Source organism: Babylonia areolata, chromosome 17 (assembly GCF_041734735.1).
Source record: "Babylonia areolata isolate BAREFJ2019XMU chromosome 17, ASM4173473v1, whole genome shotgun sequence".
Lineage (NCBI taxonomy): Eukaryota > Metazoa > Mollusca > Gastropoda > Neogastropoda > Buccinidae > Babylonia > Babylonia areolata.
The window spans coordinates 1,298,249-1,320,051 of record NC_134892.1 but is presented as its reverse complement, the minus strand read 5'-3'; the positions used below and the strand labels follow the sequence as shown (position 1 = coordinate 1,320,051).

Here is a 21,803-nt window from a genome sequence, read left to right as displayed (position 1 = left end):
GTCTGTGTAATAACCCCGTTTCGGTAGTTCATGTATGAGTGTGTGTGTGTGTGTGTGTGTGTGTGTGTGTGTGTGCATGCGTGCGCGCACGCATGTGTGTATGAGTGGATGTAGGTTGAAAACCAACTTCCAAGATTTTTGTTTTATTTTCCTTTTAATGCTTTGTTTTTTTGCGGTTTTTTTTTTTTTTTTTTTTTTTTTAATTCTTCAGGAGAACCGGAGACACACCCAACCACTTATCCATTCCTGACTCGCTTTAAAAACTGGGGTGTCTTTCCTTTCGACTACCCATGTGCCAGCGGGAACCGTGTCAGGATGGTCTGCATCCTGTGCAGCGGTGACCTGCCCCTGCTGGACTCCAGACCCGAACTGTTCGCCAACAAATTCTACTCTCGCACAAGCCAGGTGGCTCTGGACTGCCTTGCAGAACGGCTTTTCAACCGCACCCGTGACCAGGTTTTTTGTCACGCGAACTTCAACGTCAGCCACTATGCCAACATGCCTTTTGTGAAAAATATGGTGGCCACGTCTGCCTTTGTCAGAAATGTGTAGACTTTGAATGGAGTCAGTGAAAGCACAATGCATATGTTGCGTGGTCTCGTAGGGGGTGGGGGTGGGGGGAGGATTGGTGGAAACTCCAGCTCAAAAGAAACGAATGGATATGTAATAAAATGACTATGTAAGCGGTTGGGTAGCTGTGTTAGCTTTTATCATTTCCGTGAAGACAGGTAAATGTGGGGACAAAAGTGAGCCAAGTTTATTGATTGAGACACAAACCTCGTTTAATGATCGGGTTTATGTTTCTGCATACCGCAGACAAATGTTATTTCTTCAGCTGTTTGAGAATGGCGCTGCATTTGGTGTGGACTAAATTCTGCGGTACAAACCCGCCTGGTGCCACGTGTCTCGATAAAAAGGGAGCGAAATGGAATCGGTTTTGGTTTTTTTTCTTTTCCTGCTCCAAGTTCAAGGACGTAGAAACGTCTTCGTGAAGGCAACTTTTTGAACCGTGAGAGAGAGAGAGAGAGAGAGAGAGAGAGAGAGAGATTATGTATGCCTGCGTGCGTGTATGTGTGTGCTTTTATTTTGTGCGTATGTGCATGCGTGTATGGATGTGCATGGGGTTTTTTTTTGTTTGTTTGTGTGTGTGTGTGTGTGTGTGTGTGTGTGTGTGTGTGTGTGCAGGCGATAGGAGAAACTGATCTACTGACTGCTTTGGTGCTTCAAAGAAGAACTTAGTCATTGGTAAAGGGACGTAAACTGCACTGCCCTGACACTGGGTGGAAGTGGTACAGGAAGTAAGCGACAACCACGGTATTCCATGCCAGTAATGCACAGCGGGTCATGGTGTGTGCAGTAATGTGTTTGGATTACTTGGGAGGGCAGTTCAAGCGATTGATTGACCATATAAAGCTTAAACGTACGTGATGGGTTGGTGAATCATTGACAGAGTGTTTGATCGACTGATCTTGCACAACCTGACCTGTAAACCGATGGATTGATGGATGGAGTCAAGTCTTTCGCTCATTCAGTTATATTTGTCGGTTCATAGAATCACGTTTTTTGTGTGTAGTTTGTTAATTATTCTATCCGTTCACTCGTTCTGTGGTCTGTTCAGTAACTCGTTCACTCGTTCTGTGGTCTGTTCAGTAACTCGTTCACTCGTTCTGTGGTCTGTTCAGTTACTCGTTCATTCGTTCGTTGCCTTGACGTTGTTCACTCGTTCACTTGGCCTTTCACTGAATAAATTCAATTACTTGCTAGTTCAGCATTGTACTCATTTTGTTCAATTTTTTGTTGAGAGATGTTCCTTTATCCGCTCATTTTAGCTGGACTGTTAATTTCTTCGTCCGCTCGGTTCTTCCGTTATCGTGCACTGAGTGGCCAGAGGGCGTGTTGGTGCTCTCACACAGTCAGCAGTGGTTGGAACTTGAGGAACGGCACACAGGCTTGGTACACCTGCATCTTGGTGCTGATGGTCCGTCAGGATGGGATTGTCCAAGACCCTCTTTGCCAGGCGGGCCATGGCTGTTGCTGCTTTGCCAATCCGCTTGTTGAGATCAGCGTCCAGGGAGAGGTTACTGGAGGTGGTGGAGCTGAGGTAAGTGAAGTCCTCGACGACCTCGAGTGTGAAGTCACCATTGGAGATGCATGAGGTGCTGCTCACGTCTTGGCCCATGATGTTAATCTTCTTTAGGCTAATCGTCAAGCCAAACTCTGCATGCATTGGCGAAACGGTTGATGAGTCACTGAAGTGCCTCCTCAGAGTGAATCATCAGAGCTGCGTCGTCTGCAAAGAGCGTCTCGCGTGTAAGTCTACATGTCGTAGCTCCCACAATACATACATGCACCCCACCCCAATACACACAGTTCTTCATATCACAGCTCCCACAATACAGACATGCACCCCACCCCCAATTCTACATATCACAGCTCCCACAATACAGACATGCACCCCACCCCCAATTCTACATATCACAGCTCCCAAAATACATACATGCACCCCACCCCAATACACACAATTCTTCATATCACAGCTCTCACAATACAGACATGCACCCCACCCCAATACACACAATTCTACATATCACAGCTCTCACAATACAGACATGCACCCCACCCCCAATTCTACATATCACAGCTCCCACAATACAGACATGCACCCCACCCCCAATTCTACATATCACAGCTCCCACAATACAGACATGCACCCCACCCCCAATTCTACATATCGCAGCTCCCACAATACAGACATGCACCCCACCCCAATACACACAGTTCTACATACCGTAGCTCCCATGATACAGACATGCACCCCACCCCAATACACACAGTTCTACATATCACAGCTCCCACAATACAGACATGCTCCCCACCCCAATACACACAGTTCTACATACCGTAGCTCCCACAATACAGCCATGCACCCCACCCCAATACACACAGTTCTACATACGGTAGCTCCCACAATATAGGCATGCACCCCACCCCAAATTCTACATATCGCAGCTCCCACAATACAGACACACCCCACCCCAATACACCCAATTCTACATATCACAGCTCCCACAATAAAGACATCACCCCACCCCAATACACCCAATTCTACATATCGCAGCTCCCGCAATACAGACACACACCCCACCCCCAGTTCTACATATCGTAGCTCCCACAATACAGACACATACCCCACCCCCAATTGTACATATTGCAGCTCTCACAATACACACACACCCCACCCCCAGTTCTACATATCGTAGCTCCCACAATACAGACACACACACCCCACCCCCAGTTCTACATATCGTAGCTCCCACAATACAGACACACACACCCCACCCCTAATTCTACATATTGCAGCTCCCACAATACACACAAACACCCCACCCCCAGTTCTACATATCGTAGCTCCCACAATACAGACACAGACACCCCACCCCCAGTTCTACATATCGTAGCTCCCATAATGCAGACACACACACCCCACCCCTAATTCTACATATTGCAGCTCCCACAATACACACACACACCCCACCCCCAGTTCTACATATCGTAGCTCCCACAATACAGACACACACACCACCCCCAGTTCTACATATCGTAGCTCCCACAATACAGACACACACACCACCCCCAGTTCTACATATCGTAGCACCCACAATACAGACACACACCCCACCCCCAATTCTACATATCGTAGCTCCCACAATACAGACACACACACCCCACCCCCAATTCTACATATCGCAGCTCCCACAATACAGACACACACCCCACCCCCAATTCTACATATCGCAGCTCCCACAATACAGACACACACACCACCCCCAATTCTACATATCGTAGCTCCCACAATACAGACACACACCCCACTCCCAATTCTACATATCGCAGCTCAGTCCCACAACGCACGCGCGCATAAACTTGAACACACACACATGCAAACACACACATGTGCACTCAGTCGTTCACGCACAGAGCTCTCCGGCCTGACACACACACGTGCGCGTGCGCGCACACTCACACACTGCCACAAGTGGGGTGGGAAGAGATCTCTATCACTCAAAGAAAACCCATGCCGAAAATGCGATATATATATATATATATATATATATATATGTGTGTGTGTGTGTGTGTGTGTGTGTGTGTTCCAGGCTTTGTTTCTCAGTCACATACTGATGCCGCCAGTTTCATCACTGTAACAGCCAGTGACTCGAGGCAATGTAAGAAGCGTGGTATTTCATGTTCTGCAGCCTGTGGAAACTGGCAGGGGTTAACTGTGAACAATCACCAGCACTATCACTGTTAGATTTCACTGATTTAGATCTATGTATTAGTCTTATAATATTCACATGTTTATTGGACAGTGGTAATTGTCCAAGATCCGGCATAACGTGTATCTTATGTGCTTCTAATAACAAGGCTATGGGTCTCAACGAGAGTTTTGAGAAGTGTCTCTGAAGCCATGATTACGCGATGTGGCGTCATTTTTCTCGAGAAGGCATCGGAGTTGAGCGGTAGATTGTTCACCATGCTCTTCGGCCACTACTTATTCAATTTATAAATAAAAGGTTTTGTTGCTCACATTTGGACCAAAAGCAAATATTTAATTTTAATCTAAATTCCGCAGCAGCACACCAATCTAAGAACTTCGATAATACATCTTTCCACTAACTAAAAGAACACACACGCGCACACACCTGTTGGTGAACCAGACAGCCGAAAACACGAAAAATAAAAAAATATATACACTGTCATCCGATCGCATTCCGGAGATCCGTCAACACGCCGCAATCGGCGATGGGAGTCGTGAGTTAGCCACTGAGCGCGCGAGCAACACGAACCTGAGGTTCTTCGTCGGCCTTTTATCAACCCACTCAGTGAAACTTTGCGCATGAGGAAACAAAGTCCATTCAAGTATCTGTTCGGAAGTGTCATTGCATCGCTCTGCACATTCCCCTGATACTCTTGCAAACAACGGAATAGACATGAATCCTGTTGCATAGCTTAGCAGCTCAGAGAGAATATTTAACTTTCCACAGCTCGAAGTGAAAACATGCATTGATTGCCACCCCGAAGAATACAATCACCGCAAAGAGCATAGTTGTGTCCCTTTATCGTGACACAGGCGTAGGAATTTGTCGTGAACTGGGTCATTACAGGTGTAGCAGTCCTTCGCTTTGGGGCAACGCCATTTCAAATTTGGTGACGACGATATTGCTTATTCGGAGAGATCTGCTTGGACAGAGAAAAGATGGCAGCAAATCATATGCTGTTCCTGGCATTGATATTCTGTTTTGTCCACAGAAGTAAGTTTACTTACTTTCGTTCTTCTTTATGGCCTGTTTGTCTTGTCAGTGGATGTGAAAGGCGTTGGCAGTCACCCTTGTGAAGTCCGTAGTCAGGTGTGTTTGAACAAGGAAACACGATTTCGGTTGTTGACAAGAGCTGACATTGCATTCCAATCGCTTTCGTGCAACAGGGGGAGCGCCTGTGCTTTTAAAACCGTGCCAGGTTGCAATCAGAAACTTTATTGAAGAATTCAAAAAAGAATCGTGAACAATATGCATCTGTGTTTCCTTTTTTCCGTATTTTTTAGCTTTGTTGGGAGTTTCACACCCATACGATCAAACCCGGAAGTGACTTTCCTTTTGCAAGTCTTGAGGATTTTTCCCCCTCAAATCAAAATTATTTTTCATTTTAAAAAGAAACCATTGATGTCCCTGTCAGTAACTGTACCCAAATGGTGACAATAACCAGAAAAATAACATACGTATTACATATATATTTATATTGATCTCAATAATGAGACAGAGAAGAAGAAGAAGAAATGTAATTTGTACAAATATAGAATCATATATCTACTAATTCTAGGAAAAGTAGCATATATGTATGTACAGCAGATATACACAGAATACAGACCTGCCAAAGACAAAGGATATTACTTTACTAGCTTATTTGATTAAACAGTATGGACTGTAATATGCTAATTATTTATTCATTATTACTTCATTTATTCATCAGCTAATTTATTCTTTAATAAAAGATTATTGAGTTAACAATTTTTCCATCAGTTTTATTCAGATGATTTTGTTCATTTATTTTTCATCATTCTCTGACTCACACCAGATCATCATACTAGATACCTCAGATCTTACATGTGTGATTCAATCATTGCCATGTGAGTGGGAGTGTCAGCTGTCCTAATTTTGTATTCGGAAAAAAAAAGTGACCAGTCCCTTAAGGGTTGTAGACATGGTCAGTGGTGGAGTCACTGGGTGTTCACACAGCATAAGGGTTGTAGACATGGTCAGTGGTGGTCACTGGGTGTTCACACAGCATAAGGGTTGTAGACATGGTCAGTGGTGGAGTGACTGGGTGTTCACACAGCATAAGGGTTGTAGACATGGTCAGTGGTGGAGTGACTGGGTGTTCACACAGCATAAGGGTTGTAGACATGGTCAGTGGTGGAGTCTCTGGGTGTTCACACAGCATAAGGGTTGTAGACATGGTCAGTGGTGGAGTCTCTGGGTGTTCACACAGCATAAGGGTTGTAGACATGGTCAGTGGTGGTCACTGGGTGTCCACACAGCATAAGGGTTGTAGACATGGTCAGTGGTGGAGTCTCTGGGTGTTCACACAGCATAAGGGTTGTAGACATGGTCAGTGGTGGTCAGTGGGTGTTCACACAGCATAAGGGTTGTAGACATGGTCAGTGGTGGTCAGTGGGTGTTCACACAGCATAAGGGTTGTAGACATGGTCAGTGGTGGTCAGTGGGTGTTCACACAGCATAAGGGTTGTAGACATGGTCAGTGGTGGAGTGACTGGGTGTTCACACAGCATAAGGGTTGTAGACATGGTCAGTGGTGGAGTGACTGGGTGTTCACACAGCATAAGGGTTGTAGACATGGTCAGTGGTGGTCACTGGGTGTTCACACAGCATAAGGGTTGTAGACATGGTCAGTGGTGGTCACTGGGTGTTCACACAGCATAAGGGTTGTAGACATGGTCAGTGGTGGTCACCGGGTGTTCACACAGCATAAGGGTTGTAGATGTGGTCAGTGGTGGTCACTGGGTGTTCACACAGCATAAGGGTTGTAGACACGGTCAGTGGTGGAGTCACTGGGTGTTCACACAGCATAAGGGTTGAAGACATGGTCAGTGGTGGTCACTGGGTGTCCACACAGCATAAGGGTTGTAGACATGGTCAGTGGTGGTCACTGGGTGTTCACACAGCATAAGGGTTGTAGACATGGTCAGTGGTGGTCACTGGGTGTTCACACAGCATAAGGGTTGTAGACATGGTCAGTGGTGGAGTCACTGGGTGTTCACACAGCATAAGGGTTGTAGACATGGTCAGTGGTGGTCTCTAGGTGTTCACACAGCATAAGTGTTGTAGACATGGTCAGTGGTGGTCACTGGGTGTTCACACAGCATAAGGGTTGTAGACATGGTCAGTGGTGGAGTGACTGGGTGTTCACACAGCATAAGGGTTGTAGACATGGTCAGTGGTGGAGTGACTGGGTGTTCACACAGCATAAGGGTTGTAGACATGGTCAGTGGAGTCACTGGGTGTTCACACAGCATAAGGGTTGTAGACATGGTCAGTGGTGGAGTCACTGGGTGTTCACACAGCATAAGTGTTGTAGACATGGTCAGTGGTGGTCTCTAGGTGTTCACACAGCATAAGGGTTGTAGACATGGTCAGTGGTGGTCACTGGGTGTTCACACAGCATAAGGGTTGTAGACATGGTCAGTGGTGGAGTGACTGGGTGTTCACACAGCATAAGGGTTATAGACATGGTCAGTGGTGGTCACTGGGTGTTTACACAGCATAAGGGTTGTAGACATGGTCAGTGGTGGTCACTGGGTGTTCACACAGCATAAGGGTTGTAGACATGGTCAGTGGTGGTCACTGGGTGTTCACACAACATAAGGGTTGTAGACATGGTCAGTGGTGGTCACTGGGTGTTCACACAGCATTTCTGGTTCATTCTCATAATGAACTAATGCGTGCTTGCTGAATGAATTATAACAAGTTTTTTCATAAATATCTTGCTGTTTTCATACGTGTATCTGATGTGTCTATGTGCACTCAGACACATTTCAGACCATATCTTGACTGTCTGCAATGCTGATCAATATCAACTTTCAAAATTTTGTTAGAAACCTGGGTGCATTTTTTTATCCAGCTCTGTCCATGCACGACCATGTCAGTAATGTATGTAATGTTTGTAAAACGACCATGTCAGTAATGTATGTAATGTTTGTAAAACTGCAGACTTCCAACCGAGGAAAATCTGTGCATTTGACCAGATCTATCTAACTATTGAAGCAACCACTCAGCTTGTTTGTTCCTTGATCCAAAGTTGCCTTGATTAAGTACATGTACTGCAATTCACTGCATGCTGGTCTGCTTTCTGATTTGTTGTCACACCTTCTGATAATCTTGAACAATACTGCGAGAATCATTTTCAGAAAGTCAAAAAAGGATCTTGTTACCCAACTTTCACATCAACTTCATTGGTTACCCATCCAGTTCAGTATTCAGTATAAAATTGCCATATTGACGTATTGCCACTTTGAAGGATCTCTCTGATCTTACTAATCTTCTGTCCTTTATACTAACACCCCTTTCTGTTCTCTCAGGTCTTCTGCTGAAAAGCTCCATTGACTCCCCAAAACCTCTCCAAAGAGTGAAAGACATTTGGCCAAAGGGCTTTTCAGTATCAAGCACCTTCTGTCTTCTGTCAGGAATTCTCTTCCTCTGGATCTGTGTCACTTACCAGTGCTGTTCTCTTCAAAACGAACTTGAAAACCCACCTGTTCAAACAGGCCTTTGGATGTGATGAAGCATAGCTAATTGTCTGCATTCTTCTTCCTCCTTCCTACCCAGTTTAACCTCTACAGAAATTTCATGTAGTGTGTGTGTGTCTGTGGGTGTGGGTATGTTCATGAGGGTGTGTGTTGGCGAGCTTGTATACATGTGCGTGTGTGTGTAGGACATTTTTTGAGTCATGTGCGTGTGTGTACACACGTGTGTGTGTGTGTAGTTGTTCAGTCTGCAGTTTGTCTTCAGAAGCCTTCAGCTTTGGTGTCTGAGTCAGTATTCACTGTTTACTGTCGTTTGTAAATTCTGTGTTTCAAGGACAGTAGCTCTAAATCTTATTGAATTCTAATAGTCATGAATAAGTCGTGACAGTGATTTAACTCATGAGGATGGATTTTTATTTTTTTTAATGTCCCCTTACATGTACAGCACTGGTGATTGTAGACAAATTAAACTCATGAGTTGGACACTTCATGCTTTGGACCAAACTGTCGCTTGGAAGCATAGTCTCTGTTCTGGAGTTGACTCAAAGATGGCAGTGACACCCTGCCTGACACAAAAAAGACATGCATTAAAATAAATTTTGATCTTTTGTACTTTGATTTTTGAATGTAACACATAATTCACCAATAACATAATATCAACAATACATTTCTAGCCTGTTTTATTCTGCCGGAATCCTTTCATCTTTTATTGTTTGAAAAAAAGAAAAGTTGTTTTACAGGAAACTTAACAAATAAAATCACACTAGAAATGCAATAACGGCCAAACTGCGTTTTCGCATAAAAGTTCTGGTACTTTGTGTGATGAATTTAGTGAGAGTCACAGAAGACTTGGCTTCTCTTTTGTTTGCTCTGTTACGTCTGTATGATGAATTTAGTGAGAGTCACAGAAGACTTGGCTTCTCTTTTGTTTGCTCTGTTACGTCTGTATGATGAATTTAGTGAGAGTCACAGAAGACTTGACTTCTCTTTTGTTTGCTCTGTATGATGAATTTAGTGAGAGTCACAGAAGACTTGGCTTCTCTTTTGTTTGCTCTGTTACGTCTGTATGATGAATTTAGTGAGAGTCACAGAAGACTTGACTTCTCTTTTGTTTGCTCTGTAAACTGGTGATGACCTGAAAGCAGTGATTCATTGCTTTGGTGCGAATGTCACAAAGCTTGGAATTTCTTAAATTGTTATGACATTTGAGATGATTTATTCAAAACTGTATGATGGTCATGTCCAACAATGGCCATCAGAACAGCAGAGGAGGCAGTCGCAGTCCGGACTATTTGGGCAAGAATTGTGATGCTTTTTATTGATAGTGGTGAGTGTCTTGCCCAAGTTAATTCCCACTCTCTTGGCCAAGAGGGCTTAAGGACAGTCGGCGATGGGATGGTCCCCAAAAGCCAAGCCCCCCCAGGCTGCAGCACCAACTAGAAAGTAGGAGCAGGTGCAGTCTTTCCTTCTGGTTTGAGGAGTCCTAGTCTTTCACAAAAGACTAAGCTGTAGAAAGCTGTATGAACACCCACTGCAGTGGTCCAGAACCACTGGTTACACAGCTCTCACTTTGCAGCTTGCTGTTGGCCCTTATAAGCTTGTGTCGGTATAAACTAAATCACGTGTCAAATAAAGAGTCATCCACTTTATGCAGTTGACAGTTCCTTTTGATTACACTTCTGAAGTAAGCCGAAGATGATTTATAATCCAGTTATAATAACTTAAAAAAAATATCGTAAATAAATGGTTTTTGGCTGACGATAAAATCAATAAAAGCCAGAAAGATGCCATTTTCTTTTGATTTTCAACAGAAGTAAACTACATGTTCATTTATAGCACATACAATTCTGACAAATGACTTATTGAATGCATTACTTTAATGAAAATTCTGAACATATAATTTTTTAAACAGTTTGATTCTTTGAATTGAATGTATTTTTTAAAATAGTCTTTTTCTGTGTGAATGTGAAAAAAAGAAAAAAAGAAAAAAAAAAAAAAAAAAAAGAAAACAAAATGGGATCAAGTGAGTTGAGCAGATGTGAAACACACAGCTGTCAAAAAAAAAAAGAAAAAAAAAGAAAAAAAAAAGTAAGAATTTTGAGGAAACAAGATGTGATCCAAAACCATTTATTTGGTGGTTAAGCAAACATGCACAAAAAATATTGATTTACTGGTGATCTCGAGAGTCTTTCAGCATATTTTAAAGTTGTTACTGTTTTGTTGTTTTTTTATGTGTGTGTGGGTGTGTGCTTATTTCATCTTTTTTTTTTAGAATAAGAATTTCTTTGTTTGGCTTTTTCTCCAGGTGCATCACTGACCAGCGATTTCTCTGTCAGCCCAGAAAAGCTCACGCTGGCCCACAACATGTCGACAGTGGGGGGCCTTGTCACACTCACGTGTGAAGCAACTAACCTGCCAGTTAGTGGGAATCTGAACAGTATTTCCGTTAGAAGGAGTGTGGAAGTGAATGGTAATGTTGAAGATCAAACTCTTGCAACACTGGCCATGGTGAATGGAGCTGAAACAATGATTGTACCTAACCCCCTTCCTGGGGTGACACCGACTGGTTCCTTTGCTACAAAGAAAGTGACAATCACCATGGAACAAACGAAGTGTGCAGATGCAGGAAATTACACTTGTGGAGTGGCAGGTTTGGATTATACCAGTGGTGTCCCATTATCAGACACTTCTGTCAAGGTTCTTGACATTGAAGGTAAGCTTCATAAACCATAGCTGATACCTTTTTTTTCTTTTATCCTGTATTTATTGTGGAGCTGTTGTTGAAATTAAATGGGCTTTTATTTTTTGTTTGTGTCGTTTTCTGAGTTCAGGCTCTCTCTAGTTGGGGAGGAAGAGATGGATGTTCATGAATAACATATGGAACAGACTGTGTGCTTTTTAATCATTCAGTATCTATCTATCTATCTATCTATCTATCTATCTATCTATATGAACAGATTTGCTGGTTAATTTTAGTTTAATCATGATTTTCTACTGTGTGTTATGGTGAATTTGTGTGAATAGATCCTTAAGACTGATGAAAACAGAAATGTTTGAAGGTAGGGTCTGTTACAGCTACAGTGTTCTGTTCTGAATGATTATTATGTAAATAATTCTCATGAAAGCAGCCTGAAAATAGTGATTTGTTGTTGTATTATCTACTCTCCAACTTAAACAGTAATTATACCCATATTTTTTGGGGGAAAGTCTTCTTTAAAGTAATAAAATTTGTATTTTGCTTTTTTTCTTTGAAAGTGACTAATTTACAGTTGATTCCCCAGTCCTCAGACTGAAGCAACTATCACTTGCTGTTCTTACCACATGTGTTAGTGTCGCTGCTTTCTGAACATTTAGGAGGAGGGTGGCAAAATGGTTGTTATCAAGACACTTATCCGCCATGACAGTGTATGGGGGTCTGGGTTTGATTCCCACTCTTGTCCTTTCTCCCGAGTTGGACGAGAAAATCAAACTGAGCATCTACTGATCTAGTCATTCACATCAGACGATAAACCGAGGTCCCGTGTGTGCAGCATGCACTTGGCACACTGGAAAAGAACCCGTGGCAACAGAAGTGTTATCCTCTGGCATATTTCTGTAGAACTAGAAGACATCCACTCTGATAAGTACATCCGCTCTGATAGGTCCACACAGATCCACTCTGATAGGTCCACACAGATCCACTCTGATAGGTCCACACAGATCCACTCTGATAGGTACATCCACTCTGATAGGTCCACACAGATCCACTCTGATAGGTCCACAAACATCCACTCTGATAGGTACATCCACTCTGATAGGTCCACACAGATCCACTCTGATAGGTCCACACAGATCCACTCTGATAGGTACATCCACTCTGATAGGTCCATAAACATCCACTCTGATAGGTACATCCACTGTGATAGGTCCACACAGATCCACTGTGATAGGTACATCCACTCTGATAGGTCCACACAGATCCACTGTGATAGGTACATCCACTCTGATAGGTCCACACAGATCCACTCTGATAGGTCCACACAGATCCACTGTGATAGGTACATCCACTCTGATAGGTCCACACAGATCCACTGTGATAGGTACATCCACTCTGATAGGTCCACACAGATCCACTCTGATAGGTCCACACAGATCCACTCTGATAGGTACACAAAGATCCACTCTGATAGGTCCACACAGATCCACTCTGATAGGTACACAAAGATCCACTCTGATAGGTACACACAGATCCACTCTGATAGGTACACAAACATCCACTCTGATAGGTACATCCACTCTGATAGGTACACAAAGATCCACTCTGATAGGTACACACAGATCCACTCTGATAGGTACATCCACTGTGATAGGTCCACACAGATCCACTGTGATAGGTCCACAAACATCCACTCTGATAGGTCCACACAGATCTACTGATAGGTCCACACAGATCCACTCTGATAGGTCCACAAACATCCACTCTGATAGGTCCACAAACATCCACTCTGATAGGTCCACACAGATCCACTCTGATAGGTACATCCACTCTGATAGGTACACAAACATCCACTCTGATAGGTACACACAGATCCACTCTGATAGGTACACAAAGATCCACTCTGATAGGTACACACAGATCCACTCTGATAGGTACACAAAGATCCACTCTGATAGGTCCACAAACATCCACTCTGATAGGTCCACAAACATCCACTCTGATAGGTACATCCACTCTGATAGGTCCACAAACATCCACTCTGATAGGTACATCCACTCTGATAGGTACATCCACTCTAATAGGTACATCCACTCTGATAGGTACACAAAGATCCACACTGATAGGTCCAAAAACATCCACTCTTATAGGTACATCCACTCTGATAGGTCCACAAACATCCACTCTTATAGGTACATCCACTCTGATAGGTACATCCACTCTGATAGGTCCATAAACATCCACTCTGATAGGTACATCCACTCTGATAGGTCCATAAACATCCACTCTGATAGGTCCATAAACATCCACTCTGATAGGTACACAAAGATCCACTCTGATAGGTACATCCACTCTGATAGGTACATCCACTCTGATAGGTCCGCAAACATCCACTGTGATAGGTCCGCAAACATCCACTGTGATAGGTACACAAAGATCCACTCTGATAGGTCCACAAACATCCACTCTGATAGGTACACAAAGATCCACTCTGATAGGTCCACACAGATCCACTCTGATAGGTACACACAGATCCACTCTGATAGGTCCACACAGATCCACTCTGATAGGTACACAAACATCCACTGTGATAGGTCCACAAACATCCACTCTGATAGGTACACAAAGATCCACTCTTATAGGTACATCCACTCTGATAGGTCCACAAACATCCACTGTGATAGGTCCACAAACATCCACTCTGATAGGTACACAAACATCCACTCTGATAGGTACATCCACTCTGATAGGTCCATAAACATCCACTCTGATAGGTCCATAAACATCCACTCTGATAGGTCCACAAACATCCACTCTGATAGGTACATCCACTCTGATAGGTCCACAAACATCCACTCTGATAGGTCCATAAACATCCACTCTGATAGGTACACAAACATCCACTCTGATAGGTACATCCACTGTGATAGGTACATCCACTGTGATAGGTCCACAAACATCCACTGTGATAGGTACACAAAGATCCACTCTGATAGGTCCACAAACATCCACTCTGATAGGTCCACAAACATCCACTCTGATAGGTACATCCACTGTGATAGGTCCACAAACATCCACTGTGATACTGTGATAGGTCCACAAACATCCACTCAAGGCCTCAGGGCACTGGGTTGTACTGCTGGTCAGGCACATACCAAGTAGGTGCAGACAGAAAAGTGGTGTAGAAATTAGAATGAAATTATATGATTTGTCCGAACGCAGTGACGCCTCTTTGAGATACTGAAACTGATCTGAAAATTACCCCTTCATCCAGTTTATGGAGGACTGAAGTCTTCGTATCGTATGAAATCTCTTTATTCTAAACCACCTCTCTTTCCCCCAAGACCTTTCAATTATTTAAATTATCTTCCTGTTAGCTTGTAGTGGCTGAAAGTGTTTTCCTTTCCCTGTGAAGTTCAGTATCACTATCAGCATGTTCCTTTGTTTAATGATCATTATTAATAATTGATAACTGATGTATGAGGAATGATGATTATTGACAGTTGATAACTAATGTACTTTCTACTTGGCAGTGTTGAATTAGTACAGTTAGTTAAAATACACTGTAGGTCAGGAAGGCTATGGATCATACTTATACCATCTCAAATGGACACCAGTCTGATTTTAACTTATTCAAGCCAGTGAATGTGACACGTCACTGATTTCAGTGAGTCCAGGGCCCATTGAACTGACTCCTGATCCCAGTGGCGAGGATGTGTGGACTGTGTATCAGATTCTGGAAATGCGGTGTAACGGACCTGTGGGGACAGTGGTTGCTGGTCAAACAAAGGTCAGTGTTTCAAGGGTTGGGCGGGTTTTGACCGCAATAGATCGCATGACCTAACTGATGCAAGAGACAGTCACATGATCACATGTATGCATGTACATTGTGTACACAAACACACACAGACATACACATGTGCATGTATGCTGACACAGACACACACACACACAGAGACACAGAGAGACTCAGAGACAGACAGACATCCACACACACACACACACACACACACACACACACACACACACACACATCCTGCTGCCTTCACAGTTCTACCAAATCAGACAGGACTGACGATCTGAGGTGTCAGATTCGTTGACTGTGCTTTAAACCCTAACTTCAGTTAAAAAAAGTGAACATTTCTACAAAATTACTACACGTTGTGACAGGTGTGAGGGGACAACACAGACTTGGCATGATGGAGGCAAAATGTCTACCCAAACTGACAGCTTTGGACAAAACTGTTCAACCCACAATCTGGACGCAGCACACGCTGAGGAAGCAAAACATGCCATCTCTCACCCAGCGACTAGTCTGCAGTCAGTGTGTTGAACCAGAGGGATAAGCTATAGAAGATTTGAGTTCCCAGTGATACTTCGTTTTCAAACAGTACTGGTGATTGTCCGTGATGAATCTTGTCTTTGATTCCCCGTTAACCCATTCAGTCCCAGTGTACAGCCTGGGCAGGTTTCCCAGTCATATTGATGCAGAAGAATGCAGAAAGTACTCTCTCAAATCGACCAGCTTTTTTCCCTCCACATTGACATGTGTAGAAGCTGGTCCCCTCTGCTTGTGGTTTATGGATATGTACCAATGTAGAAATCGTTTTAATGAAACAAATTTCGATGCCCTAGCATTGCTAGGGTGCAGGATTGAATAAGTTAACATGCTGGGGAGTGATCACATTCCTGGATGTTTTTTTTTTCCTTCAGATTGAATGGAAGTGGGAGACCAGAGTCAAGCTTGGAGAGCAACAGTTTAGTTCATGGATGGCCTATGATGGAGACCCATCAGACATAGCACCTCCAGAATCAGCGCCAGGGGACTGCTTTGAGACCCAGACGAGCATACTGAAACGTAATCTGACAACTAGGGACACAAACCGAGAGTACAGGTGCTACATCACGCGCAATGGTGTGTCCTACACCCAGTTTGCAGACACGCACTTTGTGGGGACTGTTTCTGACGGTAAGTTGATTCATTGGCTTGTTGAAGAATGTAAAGGCCTGTCTTGTTTTAGCCTTCATTGTTTTTTTTCTTTTCTTTTTTATTTGTTTGCTTATTATTATTATTATTAATAATAATATTATTATTATTCCTGTCTCTTGTTTTCCCCCCATCAGTCCTTGGCTGATTGAAGGGGGAAGGTGGCCGAATGGTTAAGATGTTCATCTGCCAATACAAAGAGACCGTGAAGGTCTGGGTTCATATACAGCTCTTGCCCTTTCTCTCAAGTTGGACTGCAAAATCAAACTTAAGTGTCTGGCCATTTTGTTGAGACGATAAACCAAAGTTCTGTGTGCAACAGGCATTTAGCACACTGAAAAAGAACCCATGGCAATGAGTTGTTCTCTGGCAAAAAATTTTGTGGAAATAAAATCCACCCTGAAAGGTACATGGGTCCATGCACTCAAGGCCAAACTAAACGCTTTAGTTTAGGCTGCTGTTCGGGCATCTGCCTAGCAGATGTGGTGTAGCGTATATGGATTTGTCCCAGTGCAGTGACGCCTCCTTGAGAAGCTGAAAGTGAAAGTGAAACAGTCCATGGCACTGCTGTCACACTGCTCTCCATCTCACATCTCCTCCACACACTCACCTGTATCACCACATCCATACTGAAGTATGTTGTCACTAAAGCCTAATGACACTCCACACACTCACCTCTATCACCACATCCATACTGAAGTATGTTGTCACTAAAGCCTAATGACACTCCACACACCTGTATCACCACATCCATACTGAAGTATGTTGTCACTAAAGCCTAATGACACTCCACACACCTCTATCACCACATCCATACTGAAGTATGTTGTCACTAAAGCCTAATGACACTCCACACACCTCTATCACCACATCCATACTGAAGTATGTTGTCACTAAAGCCTAATGACACTCCACACACTCACCTCTATCACCACATCCATACTGAAGTATGTTGTCACTAAAGCCTAATGACACTCCACACACCTCTATCACCACATCCATACTGAAGTATGTTGTCACTAAAGCCTAATGACACTCCACACACTCACCTGTATCACCACATCCATACTGAAGTATGTTGTCACCAGAGCCTCGTAACGGAGTAATGACACTCCAGACGGCTGATATCTGCTTTATCCAAGGTTATGAAGGGGTGCTACTCTTCCATTTGAAAGACAGATTTTATTATTATTATTTGTTTCAATAAAACAGATTCCATCAAAGTAAACTGATGGGAGGGTAGGGGGTGGGGGGGAGTAAGAAGGGAGCAAATCATTGAACAACTGGACAAAAATAAATGTTCTAAAAGGAAATTGTGATGGAATTTGCTTATAAAGACACCCTACCACAAAAGAAAGAAACCTTCCATCATCGCTTGACTAAAAGTGAACGCTCGTTACCTCCCCTGCCACCCCACACCCACCCGCTCCTCTTTCCTACCTGCCCCTCACCCCACACCCACCCCCTCCTCTTTCCTGCCTGCCCCTCACCCCACACCCACCCCCTCCTCTTTCCTACCTGCCCCTCACCCCACACCCACCCCCTCCTCTTTCCTGCCTGCCCCTCACCCCATACCCACCCCCTCCTCTTTCCTGCCTGCCCCTCACCCCACACCCACCCCCTCCTCTTTCCTGCCTGCCCCTCACCCCACACCCACCCCCTCCTCTTTCCTGCCTGCCCCTCACCCCACACCCCATCCCCTCCTCTATCCTGCCTGCCCCTCACCCCACCCCCACCCCCTCCTCTTTCCTGCCTGCCCCTCACCCTAAACCCCATCCCCTCCTCTTTCCTGCCTGCCCCTCACCCCACACCCACCCCCTCCTCTTTCCTGCCTGCCCCTCACCCTACACCCCATCCCCTCCTCTTTCCTGCCTGCCCCTCACCCCACCCCCACCCCCTCCTCTTTCCTGCCTGCCCCTCACCCCACCCCCACCCCCTCCTCTTTCCTGCCTGCCCCTCACCCCACCCCCACCCCCTCCTCTTTCCTGCCTGCCCCTCACCCCACCCCCACGCCCTCCTCTTTCCTGCCTGCCCCTCACCCTAAACCCCATCCCCTCCTCTTGCCTGCCTGCCCCTCACCCCACCCCCACCCCCTCCTCTTTCCTGCCTGCCCCTCACCCCACACCCCATCCCCTCCTCTATCCTGCCTGCCCCTCACCCCACCCCCACCCCCTCCTCTTTCCTGCCTGCCCCTCACCCCACCCCCACCCCCTCCTCTTTCCTGCCTGCCCCTCACCCCACACCCACCCCCTCCTCTTTCCTGCCTGCCCCTCGCCCTACACCCACCCTCTCCTCTTTCCTGCCTGCCCCTCACCCCACACCCACCCCCTCCTCTTTCCTGCCTGCCCCTCACCCTACACCCCATCCCCTCCTCTTTCCTGCCTGCCCCTCACCCTACACCCCACCCCCTCCTCTTTCCTGCCTGCCCCTCACCCCACCCCCACCCCCTCCTCTTTCCTGCCTGCCCCTCACCCTAAACCCCACCCCCTCCTCTTTCCTGCCTGCCCCTCACCCCACCCCCACCCCCTCCTCTTTCCTGCCTGCCCCTCACCCCACACCCACCCCCTCCTCTTTCCTGCCTGCCCCTCACCCCACCCCCACCCCCTCCTCTTTCCTGCCTGCCCCTCACCCCACACCCACCCCCTCCTCTTTCCTGCCTGCCCCTCACCCTAAACCCCACCCCCTCTGTGCCTCGGGCAGAGAATTCCTACCCACTGTGCCTCGAGCAGTGAATTCCTACCCACTGTGCCCCGGGCAGTGAATTCCTACCCACTGTGCCCCGAGCAGTGAATTCCTACCCACTGTGCCTCGAGCAGTGAATTCCTACCCACTGTGCCTCGGGCAGAGAATTCCTACCCACTGTGCCTCGAGCAGTGAATTCCTACCCACTGTGCCCCGGGCAGTGAATTCCTACCCACTGTGTCCTGGGCTTGGCACAGGAGAGGGAGGGGGTTGGTGAGGGGGGGGGGGGGGCGGGGCAGGTCCTCTCTTTCCACCTTTACCAACCCAAGTCAGCCCCCCCTCCACACCCGGGTGGAGTGAGGAGGAAAACTAGTGTAAACTAAAGTGCCTTTCCCACGGGCACACCATGGTGCCAAAAACCAGGCTTGGAACCCTGTCTCTGGTGAACACTGGACTACAAGTCCACTGCCTGACCCATTCTTGACACGGCGTCTCCTGCCATAAGTTGTAGTCTGTGTGTTGGTACAGAAAGAAGACTGGATACTGGGAATGAGAGATGCCCATTAGTATGTCTTCTTTGTTTGAGGGTTGTGATTCCCATGTTTACGTGTATGTCATGTATGCACAAGTGGGTTGTTGCGTGTTGACCGATTTTACCTTGGCCCCACTGGCAGTCATGCTCCGTTTTCAGGGGTGGGGGTAGGGGTGTGCATGCCGGGTATGTTCTTGTTTCCAAAAACCACCAAATGTTGACATAGATTACAGGATCTTTAACGTGCGCATTTGATCTTCTGCGTGCATATGCACGCAAAGGGGGTACAGGCACAAGCAGGTCTGCACATATGTTGGCCTGGGAGATCAGAAAAATCTCCACCCTTTACCCAGCAGGTGCCATGACCAGGGTTCGACCCCAGGACCCTCAGACTGAACGTCCAACGCTTTAACCACCGGGCAGTTGCACCCGTCATAAAGTTGTACAAAACTTCCTGTTGTCAACATATCACATTGCTAATTTGATTATATTAACATCAACATATCACATTGCTAATTTGATTATATTAACATATTTTCTTTTTCTTTTTCTTTTTTTTCAGGAAACATGTTATTGTGCAAGTGCCAGGATTTTGTTAGTTATATGATTTAACAGTTTTGTATTATAACTAATATGTATGTTATGTTTGTCAAAGAGGAAAATGATCCCAGATGACCAATAATAGTCATGTCATGTAGATCTTGATGTATATGCTTGATAACAGGTGACTAATTCTGACTTCAGCATGAAGACAGGAAATGATTTCTTCTTCAGTTTGATGTCATCATATGTTGGTTGTTATTTTCAATATTTGCTCTTTGCATTTTGCATGTTTGTTTTTGTTGTTGTTTTTTTTCCTTATGATTTAAAAAAAAAAAAATGTACACACGGCAATTCAGTTTTGTTTTCCGTTGGAGGTGGGTCCGAATGAATTGTTTGTCTGTGTGCAGAGCCCATCACAACCACTCCGGCCAACAATGGTGGCGGTAGCAGTGGTCGTAAGTTATTCATGTTTGTTTCTGTAGAATGTTGCAAGTTACATTTCTGTCAAATGCTGGAAAATACTTCTCTGTAGAGTCTAGCGGCTGAGAATCACACATGAGCTATGAAGGCTTTGTTTGAACATGAAAATATCATTCCCTGATGTGTGTATCGATTATATTTCTATATAGATCTGCTTTGTTGTACATTTCATTGAGTACAGTTTCTTGCTGTTTGTGAAAAAAGGTTTCCCGTCACTGACATTCTTTGCTTGATTGAGGAATGCGTCTGCTTTATTTATATTCTTTTTTAATGAATGTTTCTTACATGAAATTAAGTTTCTTCCTTTCATTTTTAATTGAGAGGGAACAAACTTCTTTTGTGAGCGTGAGAGAGAGAGAGAGAGAGAGAGCTTTAGTTTTCTTTGTCATCATTTGCCTGGAATGAGAAGCAGACATTAAATTATCTGCTGAAACAGGATTAATTAAAATTATTTTCATGATAAACACACCAGGGGTGAAAGGGATTTTGAAACTGCAGACAGCAGCATGATCAGCATATAATTCAGCTAATTTCATCAATGTTTTATAAAGCAGTTTGGATTTTTTTTTTCTGGGAAAAGAGGAAGCTTTTGTGTAGCTTTATACTGCGGATTTTTTTTTTTTTTTTTTTTTTTTTTTTTTTTTTTGCCAATTGAATACTTTCATGTTCTTGGGATTTAAGTTAGAATTATTTCTGTAACAAAGTACTAACGCGATTCACTTGCTGTTTTCTTTTGTGTGTGTGTGTGTATATATATATATATATACCCTTTAGCCAGTCTCTTCTGTTACATTTTCTAATCATTCAGTTGAATTAAAATCACACATTATTTGTAAAAATAATTGTTTTTCTTCTTTTTTTTGTGTATGTAATATGTTATTATATGTATTATCACTGTGCATATGTGTGTATACAGTAATAAATTTGACCTGGCTATGAAGAAGCAGTAAGTAGTGTCAAAGTTGGAACTAGCTGTGCAAATTGATCAACATAAATTTCCTCTTCATTTCAGCTTCTCAGCGTAAGTCCCACTTGACGCTTGACAAGTCAAGCACTGTTTTTGCATCTT

At 44.5% G+C, this 21,803-nt stretch overlaps 2 protein-coding genes across 3 annotated transcripts in view; one reads left to right on the top strand and one right to left on the bottom strand.

Moving 5' to 3' along the window:
* Window positions 1–1,610: 1,610 nt before the first annotated feature.
* LOC143291427 (uncharacterized) lies at window positions 1,611–4,815 on the bottom strand. The gene is made up of 2 exons (XM_076601274.1): window positions 4,701–4,815; window positions 1,611–2,290 (listed from the first exon to the last, which is right to left on the bottom strand). Exon 2 carries the CDS (start codon window positions 2,225–2,227, stop codon window positions 1,838–1,840), a length of 390 nt encoding a protein of 129 aa, XP_076457389.1. The 5' UTR covers window positions 2,228–2,290; window positions 4,701–4,815; the 3' UTR covers window positions 1,611–1,837.
* Window positions 4,816–5,163: 348 nt separating this feature from the next.
* The window catches only part of LOC143291570 (uncharacterized), a 61,330-nt gene continuing 44,690 nt past the window's right edge, over window positions 5,164–21,803 (top strand). For both annotated transcript variants that reach the window (XM_076601491.1, XM_076601492.1), the window contains exons 1-5: window positions 5,164–5,309; window positions 11,121–11,528; window positions 15,179–15,300; window positions 16,224–16,479; window positions 20,662–20,709. In XM_076601491.1, coding sequence (XP_076457606.1) covers window positions 5,255–5,309; window positions 11,121–11,528; window positions 15,179–15,300; window positions 16,224–16,479; window positions 20,662–20,709 — 889 coding nt within the window. In that variant the 5' untranslated portion in view covers window positions 5,164–5,254. The remainder of the gene's footprint in view (window positions 5,310–11,120; window positions 11,529–15,178; window positions 15,301–16,223; window positions 16,480–20,661; window positions 20,710–21,803) is intronic.